This window comes from Dendrobates tinctorius, unplaced genomic scaffold (genome assembly GCF_039654945.1).
Source record: "Dendrobates tinctorius isolate UK_male_01 unplaced genomic scaffold, ASM3965494v1 ptg000196l, whole genome shotgun sequence".
Taxonomy (NCBI): domain Eukaryota; kingdom Metazoa; phylum Chordata; class Amphibia; order Anura; family Dendrobatidae; genus Dendrobates; species Dendrobates tinctorius.
The window spans coordinates 14,008,664-14,035,000 of NW_027361863.1; the positions used below are offsets into that span (position 1 = coordinate 14,008,664).

Consider the following 26,337-nt stretch of genomic DNA (forward strand, 5'->3'; position numbering starts at 1 on the left):
GCAGTATTATATTAGTTATATTCTTGTACATAGGGACAGTATTATAGTAGTTATACTCGTGTACATAGGGGACAGTATTATAGTAGTTATATTCTTGTACATAGGGACAGTATTATAGTAGTTATACTCGTGTACATAGGGGACAGTATTATAGTAGTTATATTCTTGTACATAGGGACAGTATTATAGTAGTTATACTCGTGTACATAGGGGACAGTATTATAGTAGTTATATTCTTATACATGGGGGCAGTATTATAGTAGTTATATTCTTGTACATAGGGACAGTATTATAGTAGTTATACTCGTGTACATAGGGGACAGTATTATAGTAGTTATATTCTTGTACATAGGAGCAGTATTATAGTAGTTATATTCTTGTACATAGGGACAGTATTATAGTAGTTATATTCTTGTACATAGGGACAGTATTATAGTAGTTATACTCGTGTACATAGGGGACAGTATTATAGTAGTTATATTCTTATACATGGGGGCAGTATTATAGTAGTTATATTCTTGTACATAGGGACAGTATTATAGTAGTTATACTCGTGTACATAGGGGACAGTATTATAGTAGTTATATTCTTGTACATAGGAGCAGTATTATAGTAGTTATATTCTTGTACATAGGGACAGTATTATAGTAGTTATATTCTTGTACATAGGGACAGTATTATAGTAGTTATACTCGTGTACATAGGGGACAGTATTATAGTAGTTATATTCTTATACATGGGGGCAGTATTATAGTAGTTATATTCTTATACATAGGGGGCAGTATTATAGTAGTTACATTCTTGTACATGGGGGGCATTATTATAGTAGTTATATTCTTGTATATAAGAGCAGTATTATAGTAGTTATATTCTTGTACATAGGAGCAGTATTATAGTAGTTATATTCTTGTACATAGGAGCAGTATTATAGTAGTTATATTCTTGTACATAGGGGCAGTATTATAGTAGTTATATTCTTGTACATAGGAGCAGTATTATAGTAGTTATATTCTTGTACATAGGGACAGTATTATAGTAGTTATACTCGTGTACATAGGGGACAGTATTATAGTAGTTATATTCTTATACATGGGGGCAGTATTATAGTAGTTATATTCTTGTACATAGGGGCAGTATTATAGTAGTTATATTCTTGTATATAAGAGCAGTATTATAGTAGTTACATTCTTGTACATAGGGGAAGCATTATAGTAGTTATATTCTTGTACATGGGGCAGTATTATAGTAGTTATATTCTTGTACATAGGAGCAGTATTATAGTAGTTACATTCTTGTACATGGGGGGCAGTATTATAGTAGTTATATTCTTATACATAGGGGGCAGTATTATAGTAGTTATATTCTTATACATAGGGGGCAGTATTATAGTAGTTACATTCTTGTACATGGGGGGCATTATTATAGTAGTTATATTCTTGTATATAAGAGCAGTATTATAGTAGTTATATTCTTGTACATAGGAGCAGTATTATAGTAGTTATATTCTTGTACATAGGAGCAGTATTATAGTAGTTATATTCTTGTACATAGGGGCAGTATTATAGTAGTTATATTCTTGTACATAGGAGCAGTATTATAGTAGTTACATTCTTGTACATGGGGGGCAGTATTATAGTAGTTATATTCTTATACATGGGGGCAGTATTATAGTAGTTATATTCTTGTATATAAGAGCAGTATTATAGTAGTTATATTCTTGTACATAGGAGCAGTATTATAGTAGTTATATTCTTGTACATAGGAGCAGTATTATAGTAGTTATATTCTTGTACATGGGGCAGTATTATAGTAGTTATATTCTTGTACATAGGAGCAGTATTATAGTAGTTACATTCTTGTACATGGGGGGCAGTATTATAGTAGTTATATTCTTATACATGGGGGCAGTATTATAGTAGTTATATTCTTATACATAGGGGGCAGTATTATAGTAGTTACATTCTTGTACATGGGGGGCATTATTATAGTAGTTATATTCTTGTATATAAGAGCAGTATTATAGTAGTTATATTCTTGTACATAGGAGCAGTATTATAGTAGTTATATTCTTGTACATAGGAGCAGTATTATAGTAGTTATATTCTTGTACATAGGGGCAGTATTATAGTAGTTATATTCTTGTACATAGGAGCAGTATTATAGTAGTTATATTCTTGTACATAGGGACAGTATTATAGTAGTTATACTCGTGTACATAGGGGACAGTATTATAGTAGTTATATTCTTATACATAGAATCATAGAATCATAGAATCGTAGAGTTGGAAGGGACCTCCTGGGCCATCTGGTCCAACCCCCTGCTCAAAGCAGGATTCGCTAAATCATCCCAGTCAGATGTCTGTCCAGCCTCTGTTTGAAGACTTCCATTGAAGGAGAACTCACCACTTCTCGTGGCAGCCTGTTCCACTCATTGATCACTCTAACTGTCAAAAAGTTTTTTCTAATATCTAATCTGTGTCTCCTCCCATTCAGTTTGATCCCATTGCTTCTAGTCTTTCCTTGTGCAAATGAGAATAAAGTTGATCCTTCTACAATGTGACAGCCCTTTAGATATTTGTAGACAGCTATTAAGTCTCCTCTCAGTCTTCTCTTTTGCAAACTAAACATTCCCAAATCCTGCAACCTTTCCTCATAAGACAGGGTTTGCAGACCGGTCACCATTCTGGTCGCTCTTTTCTGAACTTGCTCCAGTTTGTTGATGTCTTTTTTAAAATGTGGTGCCCAAAACTGGACACAATATTCCAGATGAGGTCTGACCAAAGAGGAGTAGAGGGAAATAATGACTTCACGTGATCTAGACTGTATGCTTCTGTTAATACATCCTAGAATTGCATTTGCCTTTTTTGCTGCTGCATCACACTGTTGACTCATATTCAGTCTGTGATCTATTAGTATACCCAAGTCTTTTTCACATGTGCTGTCACTTAGCCCTATTCCTCCCATTCTATATATGCTTTTTCCATTTTTATTGCCCAGATGTAGTACTTTGCATTTCTCCCTGTTAAAAACCATTCTGTTAGTTGCTGCCCACTTCTCCAGTTTATTTAAATCTTTTTGAATCCTCTCTCTCTCTTCTCTAGTATTAGCTATCCCTCCTAGCTTTGTGTCATCAGCAAATTTAATCAGTTTACCCTCAATTCCTTCATCTAAATCGTTGATAAAGATGTTGAACAATACAGGGCCCAGGACAGAGCCCTGTGGTACCCCACTTGAGACATTCTTCCAACTGGATGTGCAGCCATTTACGACCACTCTTTGGGTCCGATCACTAAGCCAATTATGAATCCACCTAACAGTTGCCTTGTCCATTCCATACTTAATCATTTTTTCAATAAGGATTGTATGAGAGACTTTGTCAAATGCTTTGCTGAAGTCAAGATATACTATATCTACAGCATTTCCTTGATCCACCCAATCAGTGATACCGTCATAGAAGGAAATTAAGTTAGTCTGACATGACTTATTAGTTACAAACCCATGCTGACTCTGTTTAATCACTTCATTCTTATCCAGGTATTGACATACATGTTGTTTAATAATTTGTTCAAAGATCTTTCCTGGTATAGAAGTCAGACTCACCGGCCTATAGTTACCTGGGTCCACCTTCTTCCCCTTTTTGAAGATAGGAACAACATTTGCTCTTCTCCAGTCTTCTGGCACTTCTCCTGTTCTCCAAGAATTTTCAAAGATTATAGAGAGGGGTTCAAAAATTTCTTCTGCTATCTCCTTCAGTACTCTGGGGTGTAATTCATCTGGACCTGGAGACTTGAATTCATTTAGGCTAGCTAAGTGTTTCCTCACTATCTTTCTGTTTATAGATATCCTGGATTCTTCTATTCCCTTAATAGGACAGTGAATAACAGTTGATGTTACATTTCCTTTCTGAGAGAAAACAGATGCAAAATAGGAATTTAAAAGTTCAGCCTTCTCAACATCCTGTCTTACCAATTCATCATTTTCATCCTGTAAAAATCCTATAGCATCTTTGACTTTTCTTTTACTTTTGACATATCCCCAAAATCCTTTATTATTGCTTTTGACATCTCTTGCAAGCCTCAATTCATTTTCAGCTTTAGATAATCTGATTTGTGCCCTGCAGGTTCTGCAGACAGCATTATATTCTTCTTTAGATATGCCTCCCTCTTTCCATTTTATAAACATTTTTTTCTTCCTTTTTAGCATGTGCTTAAGTTCTGTGTTCATCCATCCTGGTTTCCTTAACTGCTTCCTATTCTTCCCTCTTTTCGGAATTGTTAACAACTGTGCTTTGAGAATTTCATTTTTCAAGATTTCCCATCCTTCCTGGACATTTTTGTCTTTAAGGATATCCAGCCATTGGATCCCTCCAATGGGGGCAGTATTATAGTAGTTATATTCTTGTATATAAGAGCAGTATTATAGTAGTTACATTCTTGTACATAGGGGAAGCATTATAGTAGTTATATTCTTGTACATGGGGCAGTATTATAGTAGTTATATTCTTATACATAGGGGGCAGTATTATAGTAGTTACATTCTTGTACATGGGGGGCAGTATTATAGTAGTTATATTCTTGTATATAAGAGCAGTATTATAGTAGTTACATTCTTGTACATAGGGGAAGCATTATAGTAGTTTTATTCTTGTACATGGGGCAGTATTATAGTAGTTATATTCTTGTACATAGGAGCAGTACTATAGTAGTTATATTCTTGTACATAGGAGCAGTACTATAGTAGTTATATTCTTGTACATAGGAGCAGTACTATAGTAGTTATATTCTTGTACATAGGAGCAGTACTATAGTAGTTATATTCTTGCACATAGGGGCAGTATTATAGTAGTTATATTCTTGTACATAGGGGCAGTATTATAGTAGTTATATTCTTGTACATAGGAGCAGTACTATAGTAGTTATATTCTTGCACATAGGGGCAGTATTATAGTAGTTATATTCTTGCACATAGGGGCAGTATTATAGTAGTTATATTCTTGAACATAGGAGCAGTATTATAGTAGTTATATTCTTGTACATAGGGCCAGTATTATAGCAGTTATATTCTTGTACATAGGGGCAGTATCATAGTAGTTATATTCCTGTACATAGGAGAAGTATTATACAGTAGTAGTTACAGTATATTCTGGTACATAAGGGGCAGTATTATAGTAATTACCGTCTTGCATTATTACAGTTTTATTTTTATATTCGTATTATAGAATTTCCTGCTTCTTCCTCTTTGAAAGCAGGAACTATAGCAGTTTTTTTTTTTTTTTTTGCCTCATAGTTATAGTAATATATTTTCTCTTTTTGTTTTAGTATCCTAATATCTACATAACGGTAAGAAAATGTAGTGGTTTTTGAGCTTTGTGCATGTAGAATATATGCTTGTTTTTCTTTATATTTTCTGCATCGTTTTAACTATTTTTATGTACAACAATAGGCATGAAAATAAGAAACTTTATGACCTATCCAATGAATGAAATCTATTTCTTTTTTTTCTGATTCAGTGTTAAAATTCTCAGTTCTGGAATAAAATTTAACAGTAAGTACAGATTTTCACGTAACAGATAGGAGATGACAGTTGAAGCTCAAATTTCTGTGAAGAACTGTAACTGCTTAGGGAGAACTTGCAGCAGGATGTCTGTCTCCGCCTCTAGCTCCTCCCCCTCTATAGAACTTTATGAGCACCAATTGTCATCTCCTCTCTCATTGTGGAAATCTGTTTTCACTGACTACAGACTTTATTGCAACGTTCTATTGTTCAGTAGTGATAGTATTTTGATGATGGTTTTTATGCATTTTACTTTCTTTTCCTCTGCTTAACAACATTTTGTAAACAGGATCCCTCTGGAAACCGTCTCTATCAGTGGACAAAACAGAGCACAGAGATTTCCACTCTTGCCTTATCATTAATATTACCTGAAGATCCAGAATTTGGATATTATGTAATAAACATTGAAAGGCAGTCTCGTAACACTGTTACCAAATCCTTCCGTGTTGAGGAATATGGTATGTACCCGCTTATTATAGGTTTGTCTTTAGGGCCAATACTCAATTTGTAAAGAATTATCACAACATTGCCCAACTTCTTGTCCTTCAGTTTTGCCCAACATTAAGGTGGAATTAACGGCTCCCAGATCCATAACCATCCTGGATAAGACCATGCCATATAAAGTCGATGCCAAGTAGGTGACTTTATAAAGCCGACACGTACAGTGAATGCAAAGCCTTCTCTTGATATTTTATTCTATTGTCAAATTTTCTAACATATTTTGAGCTTGGGCAATGACCCCTATGTGCTCCTCTCTATGTTCTTCATAAGATGGGTCCCATAAGTGAAGTCCCATCTGAATCTTTTTGTAAGATGGAGTATTTCCATAGTGATTGATAGTCTGACACTTAAAGTGGATTCAAAATGGCCGCCCATCAACTGCTTGTAAGGCGATTTATTATTAACAATGGAATTTTCTGTGCACAGTCTTGTGTTATCCGCAACACATCTTCTGTGTTTTCCGCTGGCGTAAAAATCAACGCACCTTACGATCAAGCATTTTCCTGGCTAGCCGGGTGACTGCAGGCCTGTTTAGACCAGCTGTTTAGAACTATAAACACTCGTTCCTCGATTATTGACTCTTCTAAATGGGCGATTAGTACTATGGAGTGACAACATGGAGGTCACACTCAGTGCTAGTAGTTGAGGATGCCCAAAATGTCCATCCAACACATAAGGAGACATCATTATTATCAATGGCACATAGCAGGTGGGGACATGTTGCAAGTTTTGCATTGTGATCCAGAAACTCAAGCTTTGCCACTGCACATGGCCATTTAGGTGTAGGGCTGGAACATTTCTGTCAATCTTCAAACTTTAGCATACACGTTGACTGAGTTCCTAGACTCCATAACTACACATTTCAATGGAGTTTAAAGGTCCACCATACAGTTTAGATAAGTCAGCCAAACAAATTAATTTCAGGGGTTTCCAGCTATTGTATATAGGGGGGTCTATTGACTTTCTCGACAGATGATTTTGAGGGGATACAAGGATCTTGACTTTTGAACTTCAATGGCCCATCCTTTGTTTTCCAGAAATAAATTACCCCTAGAGAAAAGCCGAGCCTTCCTGTGTGTGAGGGAGTTGTGAGTGAGTTGTTGGCTAGGAGATCATTCAGCCAACCTCTATTTACTGTGTATGATCGTCTTAAGATCTTAAGCACACAGCGGAGCCTATATGGCAGCACATGGCCATCCATACCATGGAGCCATGTGTTGCTCTATACCGGTCTTCCCTAGAGGCTTAATATCTAAAGGGGGAATAACAGCTTTATTCGGTACATCCATGGCACAAATATTTGTGCACATAGCAAAGTATGGAACCATATTTTGCCTCTAAGTGCAGTTCTGTGTGTATGTATAAGTAAGAGGGACCACCACAATAATATACAAAACCTACCAGACTGTATAGAAGGGAAGTACATAATAAAAGTGCTGCCCTAGGGAAGGATTCAAGTGAATAAATCTATGGAGAACATTTTACTGTTGGACAGTAAGGGGTCAAACACACGCTATTCCTACTGATGAACCTTCTTATCTTCTGTCCTAGGTACACCTATGGCCAGGGAGTCCCTGGGAAAGTCTCAATGAGAGTTTGCAGAGCACCGCTCAATTATTACTTTGGGAATGCCTGCAACCGAAATCCAGATGGTCTCTGCGTTTCTGTCACTGGAGAAGTAAGTCCTAATAATATCAGATAAGGTCTCATGTTAACTCAGCATTTGTGGAGAAAAAAAGACCTTTAAGAAAAATTTCCACCTGGTATTCAAAAATATTCAATATTAAGCAGAAGTTCATTCTAGAAATAACTGGAGGAACAGACAACATATTGGTGGCTGCTTCATCTGTACGTCTGGAGATTTTACTTGCGTATATCTTCTAAGGCAGCCTCAGTTGAATACCATGGTGTAGGCCACTCTCTGCCTATATCATTTATTGACTCTCATTCTGTATAATAGCACCGTAGAGGAACATTCTTGTACTTATCAACATCTTGGTAGGAATATTTCAGGTACACCACCCAGAGAGGGCTCAAGGAACACCCAAAACATAGTGAGAATGCCAACTTTTGGCAGGGGGTCCATATAAACCCAAAAAGCTTCCCCTTTCCAATACTCATACATACACAAGAATGCCAGTACCACTTCCATAATTTTGATACAGTCCTGGTAAACTATTAAAGCTAATTTCCAACTATTGTTTCTTGGGTTACACCACCAAAGTACTGCATCATTGAATAGCAACAAAGACCAGCCATGTTTCTCTGTGGCTCTCTGACCACATCATCACCATCATGGAGTATAGTTTTACCCATTAGGAAGGCACGGACTGTTATGAGAGCAGGGTTCTAGTATATATCTGACATGCTCTTTTGCTGTTGGCAATATATTGATGACATTTTCTGCTTTGCAGTTGAATTCTGATGGAATTTTCAGTGGAGAACTTGACCTGACCACCTTCCAACTTGATCGGTCAGGATACACTATGGCACTTCGTATGGAAACAGTTGTGACTGAAGAAGGCTCAGGTAAATGTTGTGACTTTTAATGACTGAACTCAATGTTGTTGACGTAGGGTCACATAATCCATGATCATGAGATTTCTCATTATCTTATACTATATTTACATTTGTTAGCTTTTGCAGAAGAGCTTGATAGATGCCCGCTTGTGCATTGTAACAGTGACCTATCATATTAATGATAGCTTCTCTCTTCTTTTCAATAGGAATACAAACAATGGAGACAAAGGCCATCAGTATTACCAGCCAGATGGGCAGCGTGCGTTTTGTTCCTCAAAATATGGAGAGGTTTTTCAAGATAGGACTTCCATTTTATGTAGAGGTGAGTCAGTTCTTATAAAAACTGTTTTTAGGTGTACAATGTCCATCTTGCTGATTCTTAACGTTCAGCTTGGAAATCTACCGTCAAGTTTTGCAAATTGTGAATATCATGTACTTAAAGAGTGGAGTGACTGCCATTTTAATCTTTATTTCATAAATTAATAGAACACATTAAAATGAGAAACTTTCTATTATATCTTATCAGAGAAATCTTCTTTTGCCTCCTGGACTGATCATTCATTCTTACTTCCATTACTAAGATAGAAGAGGACAGTTGATGCTCAGAGTTCTATTGAGTACTTTTTGTAGAAACTTTCAGCAGAATGTCGGCATTTGCCTCGAGCGCCTCCTCGGTGCTCAAGGCAAAGGTTCTGGTGGCTTCATTCATGATTTTATTGTGGATGATCCCACTGGCTGGAAGTCTTTTAAATCATATCTGGAAATCCAGAGGTACATAGTTAGAATGTTATAATAACACAGATTTCACCCCTCCCCACCCCGATACCACAGCGATCCTACGTGAACATTTTGCAGAATACTTTTCCCCTCACTTTCCACCGGATTTTCACTTTCTACATCTTCACGTGTATATGTAATTTTCTAGGCTGTGGCAATAGATGGAGCTGGAAATCCACTGAGTGACCAGATAATAGAACTACAAGTCTATGGGATAACTGTGAAGAATCTGACCACAGATGCCAAAGGCAAAGTCCAAGACTACATTGATACATCGAAACTGGAGCAATCAGTGGTCAATATCCAGGTGAGTAGATGAGATGCAATTTTTGATTATTTTTTTTTTTTTTTAATTTGTCCCAGGTTTGAAAAAAAAAAAATGCCCCAACATTCACCTCCTCCATTTCTTGCTAGTAAGGTTTAGAGATGTCATGTGAATCCCATGGACCATAGCTCAATGTTTCTGTAAGGTTCCCCACCTGTCCCATTGGTGAAAAAATTGGGACAGGTTAAAACTTTGTCTTTCTTTTCTTCCCAGGTCATTTACAAAAATTCTGAACAATGTTACGATGCCAACTATATCGTGCCGACTTATTCCAATGACTACTACTCAATCACACGATCCTACTCTCGATATGGGAGCTTTGTGCAGATAGAAGGGCCTAAAGAAGAGCTTCAGTGTGAACAAACATATGAACTTAGAGTCCAATACATAATCGATCAATCGTCCCTTGAAGTAGGAGAAACCTCCACAAATTTCAGCTACATGGTGAGTGTTAACAGCTAAAGGGGTCGATTACCAGAGATCATGGAGAGTACAATAACTGATACCTCATTATAATAACGTAATAATAATAAGGCATTCAAATCATTATGAAGCATGAAGATTAAGCAAATTTTTTATTTCGGATCTGTTTTTGCCCCATTGTAGACAGTGGAGGCTTACATATATCTTTTGGACATATAGATACTGATACAAATGCGTGTGGGAACGAGACACTGAGTGTTCTCAATGGAGCACCTTCATTATGAAATTGATGGATGTTTCGGGGGTTCAAATATACTACAAATGGACATCGATGTTCTAGTTCTCTGCAGTGCATGATCTGTTAAAGTCCAGGGACATGCTTACAGCCACTGCTCAAAAGGCTGCGAGCTGTAATGAAGCTGCGCCAACACACATGTATGACTGAAAGTTGGCTGCTCCCAGGAGAAATAAAGTTCTTTCATTGTCTTGTTTCTTAAATCGAAAGCTGGCTACACAGTTGGGATTCTAGATGGCCATTTCTGAAGGCACATATCGTTGACACTTAGTTTCTGAAAGTTTCCATTCTGGACGAAAACGTCATAAATTAATGCATCAGAGTTGATCGTTTCCCCCAATATCTTCATTTAATAGTGACCAAAAAAATCCAGCACGACAGAAAGCTGGTTTACAAAAATGCCTTGACTGTCCCAAGAAATTGATCTAAACTGGACTTTTTGGGGGCTGAAAATTTAGTTAAAACTTGCAGACTAAATTCTTTGAAATTCAAATTTGAAAGGTTTGTCAAATTTTCCCAAACATTAAATATTTCCTGGCAGTACCTGAGGACACATGAGCATTCTCTGGATGATGCAATCTTCTGCTCCGTGACCTGGGGCATTTTTGGGCAATCTGCGCCCAAGTTTAAATCCATCATCTATATACATAATTGCCTTAAATTGGCCGTCATCCACTTCCGTCTGGATGTCCCCGAATCCCACAATCCACCGCACTGCACCGGAAGTACGCCGATCGCTATTTTGGTACACCCGAGTGATGAAGCTCGGAACCAGGACGCAGCTACGATCCCGACCGCCGCTGGGATCCCAGCAGCGGCTCAGATCCAGGCCACTGCTGCGATCCCAAACGACGCTGGGATCCCAGCTGCCGCTCGGATCCAGGCTGCCGCCACGATCCCGACCGCCGCTGCTTGGATCCCAGCCGCCGCTTGGATGCCAGCTGCCACTCGGACCCAGGCCGCTGCTGTGATCACGAGTCTGTGAAAGGAGTGTAACAAGGGGGTATAACAAGAGGGGTGTAATGAAGGGGGTGTAATGAGGGGGGGAGTAATGAGAGGGATGCCGCTGCCAGACCCCCACCAGGACCCACCGCCTGACTACACACGCCGGATTCCGCCACTGCCTGTCCACACACCTCCATGCAGTCCCAGTGGGCAGGAAAGACCGCGGCTTGAGGCCTGTGCTGGAGATTGGGTGCGGCCACCCTCTGGTGGCGCGGTACACCATCTCCAGCACAGTCTGCAAAACACCGTCTTTCCTGCAGGCTGTGACTGCACGGAAGTGGGTGGGCCACCACCCCCAGCGCCACAAAGCTGCCCCCATCGTGATGTTACTGCCCTCCCGATGCGATAGCATCGGGCACACATCTAGTATTTAATAAATCTCTAAAAATAAATTCAACAAGAATTAGGTTTGCATCACTCATTATGGTTAGGAACCTTAAGGCATGTTCCAATTAATTCTGTTATTCTTCATTTTTCTGTAGGTGATGTCAAGGGCAAATATAGTCGACTCGGGCAGAGTGCCTGTAGATCTGACCACCTGTGAGTATCACCCATTTTCTGGTTGATGTATAGAAATGCAATAAGAAAGCCGGATTCGTACGTGGGTCAATAAATGTCTAGCTTAGCCTCTAGCTATAGTTACAGCACTGACTGCTTCATTCTACCCCACATTTCAGCTCTGCAAGGCGAATTCAGTATCACTCTAGTTGTAAATCCAGACCACGTTCCAGCACTTGACGTTGTTGTCTACAACATCTTGAAGGAAGAGGTTGTGCTACATAAGATTAACCTTAAAACTGAGAAATGTTTCCGCACCAAGGTAAAGATTATTTTCTTGCACTCCATAAAGGATCAAAGTAAACTTTTAATAGTTTTAGTCAAGGTCTCATTGGTACCTTTTATAGAAGACAACTGTTTTTATCTATCGTAAAGTCTTGGGGTCCAATTAATCATTTCTGTTTTTTGCGTCCTTTTTCTTTTTTTTTTGTCTTGGGATATTAGAGGATGTTTTTGCACAAAATTCATCAAAATGGGGCATTTACTTTATGGATTTGGCACCAAGTAAAAATTAGTCTTGAAATGTTTTTGCTACTTTTGGCTTCATTTGCACCAAAAATCGTGCGCCCACAAAAATACACCAGGTGGGACACTGGAATGAAATTACTGCAAATCGGGCTAAATCATCTAGAATTGCTAGAATCCGCCTACAAGGTGGAAAAAAAAAAAAGAAACAAAAGACACATATAACGTAGACTTAAAACCCACACTTGGAATGAAGAATTGGGTACAAACCAAAAAGGTGCTCAAAGGCAATGACAAATCGGGGCCTTAGAGTCTGATTTATTAAGACTGGTGTTTCCTGTGGTAGTCTTAATTATGGGCATGCAGAGATAAGATACGTCAAATTATTTAAGAGGTGCACGCCGCTTAATGTATTCAGAGAGTCTTATAAATGCCGTGAGCTTTGGTTGAAATGTTACTCCAGTCATGGACAAGAGTAATATTTGTGGCAAAAGAAAGTCTGGTACTTTTGCTGAATTTTCTAGACAGGCTTAGCCAAGTCATGTCCTTCTGTCTCAACCAAAGCAGGGTTACTTCAAACTCATGGGAAAAAATTCTGCATTGCACCAACATTTTTGTGACTATTTAGTGTTTCATGCCAGTATTTTGGCACAAGCACGTTGATGTATCAGCCCCTAAATATTCTCACAAATTGTAATCCAAGCTAATGTAGTAACTTGTCTAATTGTGTTCACTAGTTAGAACTCACTATTTTGCTTTAACCGAAAATGTCAAGAATTTTTTTTTTACTTTCCGGGAAACTATATTTTGGTAAAATTAAAACAAATGGGATGGCCTACCTGAACATTAGTGTGAAACGAGCCATAAAATCATGGCATATCACTATTTAATTTAAAGGGAATCTGTCACCAGGTTTTTGCTCTTGATGCAGGAGCAGAGAGCTTGATTCCAGTGCTTAATGTAGGTTCAGTAAAATCTCTGTTTTATCAGCAGGAGATTATCACTAACGGAATAACTGTATCATGCCACATAGTACATTGTATGTAATCATGCACCCATCACTGATTAGCAGCTTTCTGCCTATGCACAATGTACACAGTAAACTGCCAATCGGTGCTGTGGGCGGGGTTATACACAGCTCAGCATTCAGAGCTCTGCTAGATCTACATCAGAGAAAACAGGGATTTTTATCAAAACTACACCAAGCAGGCCAGTAAGTGATATGTCACCAGAAATGGGGTCTTTGTCTCTACATCATGCTATGCTCAGATTATATAGCCAAAACTCATTGACCAATTCACTTCACTTTTACTATTTAGTTCTACTACACATTGGAATTCTCACAATTTTTTTTTTTCATCTGTGACATGGGCGATAAAGGATGTGAATTTTTTCTAAGAGGTGCACGGCATTTTGTCTAAGATTTATTGTATTTTATCTTACACTGACCTAGCACCCTGCAAAATAAATCATCTAAGATCGTGTAAGTTTGATTTTATTAGGGCACTGTTCACACAACTTTTTACGAAAATGTTGTCTTACCACCTGTGACTCAAGGACAGTAAACTGAACATGGTTTGTGTCTTATTCTGCTCATGTTGTGTAATGGTTAGAACTAGCACAGAGTTGAAAATGTTGGCTCACTTGGCTACAACTTGTCTCTGGCTTAGAAAACTTTATTATAGGGTAGAACTGAGGATTTTTACCAAAGTGTTTCCAACTCAACATGGAGATGTTGTTTGTTAAATTGATAACCTGTCCTTTTTCCGTTTTTAGGCCTCCTTGGAATTCTCGGTAGAACGAGCAATACCCGGTTCCTCCATTGATTTGAATGTTTTCTCAGAGCAACATTCCATGTGTCATGTGAGGATTTATGATTCAAGTCTTCTGCTTCTAGGCCAAGACCAGTCTCTTACTCCTGAAATGGTAGGAATAGATCTAAAAGCAGAAGATTTATATGGCAATCTCAACCTTTCTCAATTTAAGCCAAATCTAAAGGCAAATAATGCAACACACACTGACCATCTTTTCCACTCAATTCTTCCCTTACACAAGATCTTCTTTCCATCTGTCAGTAACTTCCTTCATTTTCCATTATCAATCAAATGCTAATTTTAATGGCTTCAAAAGTTCAATTTGCTCTGAGTGAACAAAACCATCGGGTTCACCAGTGATGAGATCGTAAAGGGGCCATGCACTTATGCTATATCTCCTGAGTCGAGCATGCATGCTCTCAATAGAGAGATACGCCTCAGCCAAACATCTCAGGAGGCAGCTTGTATCCCTGGAGAACAAAGGAAGGAGCAGTGTGAATTCCCAAAATGGTCGAGAGCTTAACATATTCAATTGTTTTTGTAACCTTTCCCTTGAACTCTTTCCTCCATGGTTTGCAAGCTCTGAGTCAAAAATATCCTAAATGTAACCTCTGTGATACCTTTTTGGAAAATCTCCTCCAGAGGCATTTTTTTTTTTTTTTTTTGGTCTCTATACTATAAAAACTGTCCACCCAATTTGCTCAATTCTCATTGATCTTAATCATGCCGCCTTCAAAAATGATAAAAATTGGCATCTCTGCCTTGTGCACGTTGCTGGGCAATAATGACGGCTAGGATGAGATTCTTTCCAACCAACCGTAAACATTTTGATGTCCATTAGTTCTTTGGCATTGAGTTTTCAAACCACCAATTTTTTTTCTCTGGTTTGCAAAGTTGCAGCACGTAATAAAGAATTTCCTGCAACAGTTACCCATTCTCCGATGGAGACTGATATTCATGGGTTGGCCACCACCTGCTGATATGTTCTGCAGCTGAGTTTCTGGCTGTCTAACCTGACATGAGGAGGGCATAATCTTTGGGAGTGCTATGAGGACTTGCAGGAAGCTTAGATTTCACAGTACCTACAAGGTCATTCTGGCCACCAAAGTATCAAAGGATCTTCTGTGAGTCCACACTCTTACACAATGGGCCACAAAAATCTGGCAAAAGGGAACCGCATTTTAAGTCAACTACTTTTCAGGATCTTAATGGTAACATACACTCACTGGCCACTTTATTAGGTACACCTGTCCAACTGTGTGTTAAGACTTAATTTCTAATCAGCCAATCACATGGCGGCAACTCAGTGCATTTAGGCATGTAGACATGGTCAAGACAATCTCCTGCAGTTCATACCGAGCAACAGTATGGGGAAGAAAGGTGATTTGAGTGCCTTTGAACGTGGCATGATTGTTGGTGCCAGAAGGGCTGGTCTGAGTATTTCAGAAACTGCTGATCTACTGGGATTTTCATGCACAACCATCTCTAGGGTTTACAGAGAATGGTCCGAAAAAGAAAAAAAATCCAGTGAGCGGCAGTTCTGTGGCCGGAAATGCCTTGTTGATGCCAGAGGTCAGAGGAGAATGGGCAGACTGGTTCGAGCTGATAGAAAGGCAACAGTGACTCAAATTGCCACCCGTTACAACCAAGGTAGGCAGAAGAGCATCTCTGAACGCACAGTGCGTCGAACTTTGAGGCAGATGGGCTACAGCAGCAGAAGACCACACCGGGTACCACTCCTCTCAGCTAAGAACAGGAAACTGAGGCTACAATTTGCACAAGCTCATCGAAATTGGACAGTAGAAGATTGGAAAAGCGTTGCCTGGTCTGATGAGTCTCGATTTCTGCTGCGACATTCGGATGGTAATGTCAGAATTTGGCGTAAACAACATGAAAGCATGGATCCATCCTGCCTTGTATCAACGGTTCAGGCTGGTGGTGGTGGTGTCATGGTGTGGGGAATTTTTTCTTGGCACTCTTTGGGCCCCTTGGTACCAATTGAGCATCGTTGCAACGCCACAGCCTACCTGAGTATTGTTGCTGACCATGTCCATCCCTTTATGACCACAATGTACCCAACATCTGATGGCTACTTTCAGCAGGATAATGCGCCATGTCATAAAGCTCGAATCATCTCAGATTGGTTTCTTGAACATGACAATGAGTTCACTGTACTCAAATGGCCTCCTCAGTCACCAGATCTCAATCCAATAGAGCATCTTTGGGATGTGGTGGAACGGGAGATTCGCATCAGGGATGTGCAGCCGACAAATCTGCGCCAACTGTGTGATGCCATCATGTCAATATGGTCCAAAATCTCTGAGGAATGCTTCCAGCACCTTGTTGAATCTCTGCCACGAAGAATTGAGGCAGTTCTGAAGGCAAAAGGGGGTCCAACCCGTTACTAGAATGGTGTACCTAATAAAGTGGCCAGTGAGTGTACTTTAAGCTGCATTACAAGAAAAATGCCAAAGCGGACATATGCATGGTCCATATAGTTAGAAGGTGTCGTCCAGTAAATTGACTTTGGTTGACACTGAGCTCAGTTGCCTCTTACAGTATATTAAGAAACTATCTTGATTTTTATTTCTTTTTAAGGTATATTCATCTCTACAATACAATAGTCTAAATGGCTACTACTATGAAGGATACAGTGTGGCTCCACCTGAAGAGCCTTGTATTGATTCCAATAAGCAAATCAAGGTCGATGGTTTGTACTATTCACTTGTCGGCTTCCCTGATGAAGGAGACACCACTCAGCAGTTGTATGTGAGTATTAAACCATTTCTGGACAGGCATAAACTGTCCTATATTAGTCAGTGGAGCACACAGCATGATACATTTGGTACATGTTGCCGGACATTTCTCTTCCTTCCTGTACCTGCTGGCTTTTTTTACTTCAATATTTTGCCCCCCAAAATGGTACATATGATTAAAAAAGCTAGAGCTTAGACTTAAAGACTAGGTTATGCAAAAAAAGTTTCTAAAAGTTATAATAAATTTGGGGCAAAAACTTTTTGGTTCAGTTTGTGTAAAGTGTAATTAGCCAGCTAACGAGTTGACTCGGCCACATGGAGCATTTTTATGTGAGTAAAAAGGGGGTACATGTTGTGTCAACAAGGGGAGAACATACCCTTGGTGCAACCTGTGCAGCCAACCAGGGGCGTAAAAGGGGTCCACTTTTACTTCCAAAACAGATGCAGTTGTGTATTATAAAGCACTAGTGATGAGCGAGTATACTCGTTGCTCGGGTCTCCTCGAGCATGCTCGCGTGATCTCCGAGTATTTTGGCGTGCTTGGAGATATAGTTTTTGTCGCCTCAGCTGCATGATTTGCGACTGCTAGACAGCTTGAATACATGTGAGGAATGCCTGTTTGTCAGGGAATTCCCACATGTATTCGGTCTGTCTACAAGTCGCAAATCATGCAGCTGAGACGACGAAAACTAAATCTCCAAGCACGCCAAAATACTCGGAGATCACCCGAGCATGCTCGAGGAGACCCGAACAACAATACTACTCGCCCATCACTATAAAGCACTATTGGACTGCAAAGGGCCCATATATTCTTGCTCAGAGGCCCTCTTTTTGTGTCCGCTACTGGTGCCAGCTGAAGGCGAACATATCAGTCTCCTGTTACTATGTAGCAGCCATCATGGACCCCTGGCTCATGTCTGTGGCCATCTGGTGCCAGGAAAAAAATTCTTGGACCTTGTGCAATGTCAATGGCCAGAAAGAGATGAGTTAATTATTCTTCCTTCAGTTTTGGTTTTCAAACTTTTTTAGATGGGCTAAAGGTATTGAGGGGGTGATGGTTACCTCTTCAGGCTGATGGTGACATATATTGTCTGTTTCTATCATCCGTGTGTCGTGGTGATACGCGTTTCTTTCTTCCCTTTTCAGGATATCGGCCTGCTTATTCTTACAAATACAACATTAAGGAAACCTACACTTTGTGGGCAGCCTTCTATTTTTGCAAGACCACCTTTTTGGGATGGCGGTTTCATGACTACAAATGCCGGAGTCTTTACTAGCATGGCAGGTAATGCAATCGTCACACAAACAAATGGTTGCCTTGATTACTTAAAGAATATGGACATCTTTGAGTATTTCCATAGGCTATGCCATGAATGTCTGCAAGATGCGGGGCAAATCTTTGGGACACATTTATCTTGAAAATGTAGATCCTCTGTCCCATAGACGCTGTCAGTTGAGGGGTTGTAGGACACTCATGGCTGTCCCCACTTACTTCTATGGCTGTTCCTAAAATAGCCAAGCATGCTTACTACTCAACTATACTCCCAGAAGTGATCGGGGAGCGCCGCACATGCACATCCACCTCTCCACTGACAGCGGGAGTGAGTTGGGGGATGGTGGAACCATGTTCTTGAGAAAGATGCAGGTGTCAAAGGAGGAACATGCATCTATAAGACATTTATAGCATATCCTGTGGCGTTACCATTCAATGAGCTCGCCTAACTGCAGGGTCTGCGACCTTATCTCTTCTCTCCTGAGCTATAGTTTGAGCTGATCTGGTTATATATCTGCTTAGAAGATCACTCTGGAAAGAAGAAATAACAGATCCTGCATGTAATAATAAAAAATACATGTAATTCAAAGTTATAGGAATGATTGTCAAAACTATCATTCCTAATGTTTCATGTTTTTTGTACTAATATATAATTTTTTTTCCCAGCAGAATCAATGGTAGCACCCCCTGCTGATATCGGAGCTACTACTGAGATCCAAAGTCTGCGAAACAATTTTCCTGAAGTATGGTTCTTTGATAAAGTGTTTATTGGGTAAGACTTCATTAACTGATAGAAAAATTCAATTTCAGGATGAAAGAACGTAACTGATTGCTATTATGCGTTGAAAAGGATTGGTCCTCCTGAGGCTCAGTTCAAATTATGGACAAACACAGGCCATTGGTTGGTCTTGTGTTTTTCATGGTTTTTCTACTTCTGGAAAACCCCTTTAAGGAATGGTGGGTGCATATTGGATTTAGCAAACTGAAGCCATCAGATGTCTTCACACTACAGCGAGGAAAAACTGCAGTTGTACCCTCCCCACTCCCCTCATCATCTTATACTTTTTAACGATGCTGAGAAATAAGGGTATAGCGCACCCCAGCGCTGGAAAATCTCTGGGGTCTCGGCTACGGGGGCAGCTGAGAACCAGGAGAACAAGATTCAGGTCATTTTTTATTTTTACCATCCCCAGAGTTGCGATCACCGTTATTCGGCAATCAGGGAAAAAAAAGTCACATTTCCCATTTATTTCTCTCTCCTCTGATATGATCTACCATACCAGAGGAGAGAGAAAATGGGTCCCCCAAGCCCTCACCCGGTACCTCCGGCATCCCCCCGGTCCCTCCGGCTCTGTCCCTTGTCCCTCAGCCTCTTCTTCTGGGAAGAAAATGGCGGGCGCAGTTCGCCTGCCGAGATCTGTTGGCTGACACCCGGCAACAATAGGAGATTTTTACTACTGGTTTATTTTGATCACTGTGATAAAAATAGTAAATCAAACCCCCAATTAGGTAAAAAAAAATTAAAAAATGTATATTTTTCCATTAGGATTTAGGGTTGGGTTAAAGCTTGGGTTGGGGTTGGGCTAGGGTTGGAGCTAGGGTTAGGGTTGGGGCTAGGGTTAGGGATTATGGTTAGAGTCGGGATTAGGGTTAGGGTTGGGATTACAGATATGAGTGTGGATAGTGTTGGGGATGTGGTTTGGAGTGTTTTGGGGTTAGGGTTGGAGTTAGAATTGGGGGATTTCCATGGTTTAGGTACATCAGGGGGTCTCCAAACACAGCATGGCACCCGCAGTTGATTCCAGCCAAATTTGTGTTCAAAAAGTCAAACGGTGCGCCCTGCCATACGCCCTAACAGTGGCTTTCCCCCACATAAAAGGTATCGGTGTACTCAGGAGAAATTGCACAACAAATTTTGTGGTCCATTTTCTCCTGATAACCTTGTGAAAATAAAGCTTGGTTCCAAAGTAAATGTTTTGTAAAAAAATTAAAATGTTCATTTTTTTTCTTTCCACTTTGTTTTAGTTCTCGTGAAGCACCTGAAGGGTTAATAGACTTCTTGAATGTGTTTTTGTGCACCTTGAGGGGTGCAGTTTTTAGAATGGTGTCACTTTTGGGTATTTTCTGTTATATTGATCCCACAAACTCATTTCAAATGTGTGGTGGTCTCTAAAAAATGGTTTTGTAAATTTTGTTGGAAAAATTAGAAATCGCGGTTTAACTTTTAACCCTTATAACATCCTAACAACAGAAAATTATGTTTCCAAAATTGTGCTGATGTAAAGTAGACATGTGGGAAATGTTATTTATTAACAATTTTGTGCGACATGACTCTCTGATTTAGGGGCACAAAAATTAAAAATTTGAAAGTTGCAAAATTTTCAAAATTTTTGCCAAATTTCTGTTTGTTTGTTTTTTTTTATAAATAAACGCAAGTCATATCTAAGAAATTTTCTATTAACATGAAGTGCAATATGTCATGAAAAAACGATCTCAGAATCAGTGGGATACGTTGAAGCGTCCCAGAGTTAAAACCTCATAAATGGACAGTGGTCAGAATTGCAAAAATTGGCCTGGTTATTAAGTACGAAATTGGCTCTGTCACTAAGGGGTTAAGGACCCCATTTTCCAATAAGTTTTCACAATGACCACGAGCTCCTCCAAACTGTATCTGTACATTGTTAACAAATGAAGAATAAATTAGGCAGGAGTGAAATGTGAGCACCGCACGCAATCTACCGACCCGCAGAAAGTCGTGTATAACGTCTGTCTCGCATTGGTGATGACTGGCAGGGCAACTTGGCGCTAGAATGTTTCTAGTTACTGTCACTGAGGTTCATTGCACTCTTTTAGAAGATAGAGCAATTTTTCACGGTAAAGTAATGAGTAAATCACCCTGTATCTTTATATATGACATTTTATCTTAGGAAATAAGGTAACAGGTTCTTAAATGGGTCACATTTTAAAGTGCTTCTATAAACAAGCGACTTTCCAATTTTCTTATTAAAAATCTTCTTCGGTCTCAATAGCGGAACAGATATATTTTTTAAATTTTATTCACATCTCATTGCCTAGGTAACAGGCCACCCTATAGTCCTCAGAGTAGCCGGTTACCCAGGCGATGAGTGCATGTGCATACACATTCTGTGCTTTAGAGCCTGCAAGTGCCCTGAAGCTGTCTGCATCGGCCAGTCTCCCTGTGCTACAGAAGCAAAGCTACCTCTGCTAGTATGATGGGAGGGTGCTCAGTTCAGACCAGGGGCGCAACCATGACGCTGCTCCAAACTGTCAATCTTCAGGAGTGCACCACCTCGGCAATTATGAAACCGGGAGGCAGTGGAGAGGTGTGCTCTTGAAGATAGAGGAGACGTCTTTAGGGCCCCTATAGACATTAGACTAAAGTTAGCAAACCAACCTTTATCGGCGGATAGTTTAATATGTATGGAGTCTTCTTGGCTCTCCCCAGAAAGATGTCTGGTTAGAGAAGGATCCGGCCTGCTGAATTTCAGTAATTTTTATTTTGTAATCTCTCGTAGTGAAAGTGGCAAAGGCTATTTACCTCTGGTGGTACCTGGCACGATCACTGAATGGAAAGCTGACACTGTCTGTTTCGATCATTCGAATGGTTTTGGAATGAGCAAAGACCCGGCCAACTTCACCTCTTTCCAGGAGTTCTTTGTATCCGACTTTCTTCCGTACTCCTTTGTTCGAGGAGAGACTCTGATTGTAAAAGTTGTGATATCCAATTACTTGAACAAGTGTGCCAAGGTGAGGATTTGCCATCTGTTGTGCGTTTCATGCTCCTCAGGGGTGTAGATCGGGGGATGGAGTTTGCAGGACATATGTTTATCCTTTGGGATCCATGGGGTGGAAGTTGAGTTGCTTACATACCATACATCTTTGATTTATGAATTATGGTATTTGTCTGGCAGTCATAGGCAATTTTCACTGAGGCAAAGAAGGCTACTGCCTTAGCGCTATGTCTACTTACTCTGGCAAGAGTAGTGGTTGGTTGGTGTCCTCCTTGGCATCTACTGGTGGTATGATCTGCGGCCACGTCCCAGTCACCTGAATGCTAGCACTCATTATTTCCCTACAATGACAAACTTTTATGATGAAGAAAAGTTTTTTTTATATGATGTTATTCAAAACCAGATGACACTGGAAAGACAAGACTGCAGATAGGGGGGCTGGTAGGGCACTTACTGGGTGGCAATACAAAAGCAGAATGGCACGAGAGACAATTTTGTACGAATGGTCAGTACCAGTGACCTGGATCCCCGAGTCATGGCTGAGTCTATGGCGTGGTAAATAGGATTCTCCCTTCTATGTGTTGCTGTTCCATTCTGTACTGCAGTGCAGACCTTTTTTTTTTTTTTTTAGTTATTTTCTCAAAACCCATTCATTAAAATTCTGGCATTTCCCATCTGTGCAGGTCCGTGCAGCACTGCAACCTTCCAGTGACTACACAGTAGAAGCATTGGATGAGGACAGTGAGAAATGTGTTTGCTCTGGGCAACGGGCCTCTTACTCCTTTAGCTTAGAAGCCATATCAGTAGGTAAGTTAATGTCAAATGTGGTCATCTGAAATGGGTAATCTTATACTGAACACTCCATTACTGTCACCTGATTTCTAGATTACGGTACTTAGATCAGATCTGATGAACTTAGAAATTCTTATATTAAGATCCATAATGGGGCTGGGAAACAACCTCTTCCTAGAAATGAGCAAAAAGATTTGCATTGCCCTGGCTCAGCTTCCAGTCTGACTGCCAAGACACATCAGTGTCTCCGGTGCGTGTGGTGACAGTTTCCTCATGTACCGGAGACACTGACACACGTAGACACATTAAAATGAATGTGTCTCTGCACATGTCAGCGTGTTTTCATAGACAAACGGTCCGTGTGAAAAACACAGAGACATGTCAGTGTTTGTGGGAGCACACGATCTGCAAAAGTGCTGAACACGTGCACACTGAGAACAGGTCACACTGTCCTCCGTGCTCACAGACCGCTCTCGGGGAAGAAGCGCTACAGTAAGCGCTGTTCCCCGGTGGCTGGTGCTAAACGCGGCTATCATTCTTCTCTCCTGCTCTGCCGGCAACAGTGAGCAGGAGAGAAGAATGAATGAAAACCCGACGTGGGGTCCCCCTCAGTTTGTGAACCAACCAGACGAAACTTACAGCTGGGGGTTGCAGCCCTCAGGGGTCAGCTTCATCAAGGTCAGTTCTCAAGAATAGAGGGGCGCCCCATGCTGTTTTTTTAATTATTTAAATAAATAATTAAAAAAAAAACGGCATGGGGGCCCCCCTATTTTTGACAACCAATCTGACTAAAGCTGACAGCTGTGGGCTGATATTCTCAGGCTGGTAAGGGGCCATTGATCTTGCCTCCCCTAGCCTAAAAACAGCAGCCCTCAGCTGCCCAGAAAAGGCTTTCTGGAGCTTTGCCTGGTTCTTCCCACTTGCCCTGTAGTGGTGGCAAGTGGGGTAATAAGGGGTTAATGCCACCTTTCTATTGTAAGGTGACATTAAGCCCGAATTAGTAATGGAGAGGTGTCAATAAGACACCTCTCCATTACTAATCCTATAGTAATTAAATCTCGGGGGTTAATCAGTTTACAGGCGGCGTTATATAGCGCTAGTTACTGAGCATGCGCTGGCTGCTTCTATTCATTCTACAGTAGTTTACAGGTGGAACGGCTGTTATGGCAGCGCTCTGCCTGTAAACTGATTAACCCCCTCAGCTGTGAGCTTTAGTCAGGATAGTTGTCAAAAATAGGGGGCCCCCCACGCGTTTTTAAAAAAAAATTATTTAAATAATTAAAAAAAACAGCTTGGGGCCCCCTCTATTCTTGAGAACCAATCTTGATGAAGCTGACAGCTGAGGGCTGCAGCCCCCAGCTGTAAGTTTCGTTTGGTTGGTTCACAAACAGAGGGGGACCCCACGTCGGGTTTTCATTCATTCTTCTCTCCTGCTCGCTGTTGCCGGCAGAGCAGGAGAGAAGAATGACAGCCGGGTTCAGATCCAGCCGCCGGTGAACAGCGCTTACTGTAGCGCTTCCTGCTGGCGGCCGTCCATGTGGTCTTGATGCGGCACACTGTTGCCACACGTGTGTCACACGGAGGTCCCACTTATCCATACGGACACGGATAGCTCTGGTACCGTTTTTTCCGGTACCGGAATTATCTGGACATGTGAGACCGGCCTTAGGTGCTTTCCACTTTTTTTTTTTGTTCATTGATGATTGCACTGATGTCTGCCCAACCTGTAAATGTATATGCTTCAACTTGCTGTAGGAACGGTGTCAGTCACTATAACAGGTGAAACTGTCTATCTTGGAGCAACATGCAACGGTACCGCTGACCAAGATGGGGTCTCTTACAAGGATACCATCGTACGATCGATCATTATAGAGGTATTTTGTTTCTAATAGTTTTGCAACTAAGCTTCCTCTTCTCTCCTCTATTCCGAAGCAAAAATTAACGTTCCTGGGCCTTGGAGATAAATTAGTATTAGGGTCTGTGCACACGTTGCGGAATCTGGTGCGGATCTGCAGCGAATTTAGCCCTGCGGATCCGCAGCAGATTCTCCTGCGGTGTACAGTACCGTTATATCCTATGTAAAATAAAAAATGCTGTGCACATGCTGCAGAAAAATCCGCAGCATGTCAATTCTTTGTGCAGATTTTGCAGCGTTTTATACCTGCTCCATTATAGGAATCCGCAGGTGTAAAACGCAGGTCATTTTACCTGCAGATTTAGCAAAATCCGTGCGGAAAAATCTGAAGCAGAACCCGCAACTCCGCAACGTGTGCACATACCCTAAGAGCCACCACCTGCCATTTATGATGGTGCTTTCTACATCTGTGGCAAAAAATGTTTTGGTTTCCTCGCACACCAAGGCCTGGTGTGATAGCTGCCCTATTTCTAGGTGGAAGGATAAAACCATTTTAGAATTACAAGAGGGTTTTATTTGGTGTACAGTAGTAAGTATTCTATCTTGGATTATAAAGACTCCTACTCGAGGATAAAATAACACTTTTCCCTCCCATGAAATACGATTTTTGAACATGCTGAAGGTGGTGGTTCTATCAGTCCTCATAACTGAGCTCTCGATTGTATATGGGGGAGATGTCCAGTTTTTTCAATAATTTGAATCAGTTTTTTATGTAAGAATTTTTGCAACTGCCAAAGCTCTGAGACAAAGTATGAGTCCTGTGTCCCTGCCCATTCTTAAAAAAAAAAAAAAAGCCTGTGAGTCCTTCTTTCCCCACCCACTTTATATAGAGAGAGCCTGTGAGTCTGCCTTCCCCCACCCACTTTATATAGAGAGAGCCTGTGAGTCTGCCTTCCCCCACCCACTTTATATAGAGAGAGCCTGTGAGTCCGCCTTCCCCCACCCACTTTATATAGAGGGAGCCTGTGAGTCCGCCTTCCCCCACCCACTTTATAGAGCGAGACTGTGAGTCCTGCATAAGTAGGCCGGGCCACTTAGCCTGCTTTGGACATGCTATCCTATAATATACTATGCTGCCTTAGATTGGATGTCCATTTAGAAATGTTTTGTCCTTTTGAAACTTTTTTTTTGTTCAGAATACAGAAATTTATAGCTTTAACTGTTTTTTTGCTGTTGTTTTATTTATTTAGCCGGAGGGCATTCACAAAGAAGTAACTAAGAGCTCCCTAGTATGTGTAAATGGTAAGATCATGACTTCTAATGTAATTTTTTTTTTTTTTTTTTTTTAAATGACGTGATATGATTTTCACTCTGGTAGAGGCCTCTTAGACTTCTGTCACTCCGGTAGATGACCATCAACAGGGGATGTGCGAAAAGAAATCAAGGGTTAGAATTGTTGTGGTCAGTGCAGTGTCCCTTTTCCCTATTTTTCTTACACATTTTGTGGTCCTTTCTCCACTATGTACGGCCTCCTCCTAACTTCCTTTAATAAATTATAAGCAAAAGAATAAATGAAGGTTTGTCCACAGTTGTCTGCTATTGTAGTTCTGCTCCATTCACTTTTTTTTAGGGTTGAGCTGCAATAGAAGACAATAGTAGCCAACTTAATTACCT

At 40.5% G+C, this 26,337-nt stretch overlaps 1 protein-coding gene across 2 annotated transcripts in view; it reads left to right on the plus strand.

Annotated features, from left to right (window-relative positions):
- LOC141056195 (ovostatin-like) overlaps positions 1-26,337 on the plus strand; it is a 55,091-nt gene that overhangs the window by 10,604 nt on the left and 18,150 nt on the right. Inside the window, exons 5-22 of one of the 2 annotated variants that reach the window (XM_073552901.1) lie at positions 5,318-5,338; positions 5,842-6,010; positions 6,102-6,186; positions 7,605-7,731; positions 8,468-8,582; positions 8,780-8,895; positions 9,499-9,657; positions 9,889-10,119; positions 11,881-11,938; positions 12,076-12,218; positions 14,198-14,347; positions 16,834-17,004; positions 18,138-18,276; positions 18,931-19,036; positions 21,801-22,032; positions 22,700-22,823; positions 24,564-24,682; positions 25,914-25,965. In XM_073552901.1, coding sequence (XP_073409002.1) covers positions 5,318-5,338; positions 5,842-6,010; positions 6,102-6,186; positions 7,605-7,731; positions 8,468-8,582; positions 8,780-8,895; positions 9,499-9,657; positions 9,889-10,119; positions 11,881-11,938; positions 12,076-12,218; positions 14,198-14,347; positions 16,834-17,004; positions 18,138-18,276; positions 18,931-19,036; positions 21,801-22,032; positions 22,700-22,823; positions 24,564-24,682; positions 25,914-25,965 — 2,317 coding nt within the window. The remainder of the gene's footprint in view (positions 1-5,317; positions 5,339-5,841; positions 6,011-6,101; positions 6,187-7,604; positions 7,732-8,467; positions 8,583-8,779; positions 8,896-9,498; positions 9,658-9,888; positions 10,120-11,880; positions 11,939-12,075; positions 12,219-14,197; positions 14,348-16,833; positions 17,005-18,137; positions 18,277-18,930; positions 19,037-21,800; positions 22,033-22,699; positions 22,824-24,563; positions 24,683-25,913; positions 25,966-26,337) is intronic. The other variant, XM_073552902.1, reaches the window with a different exon arrangement.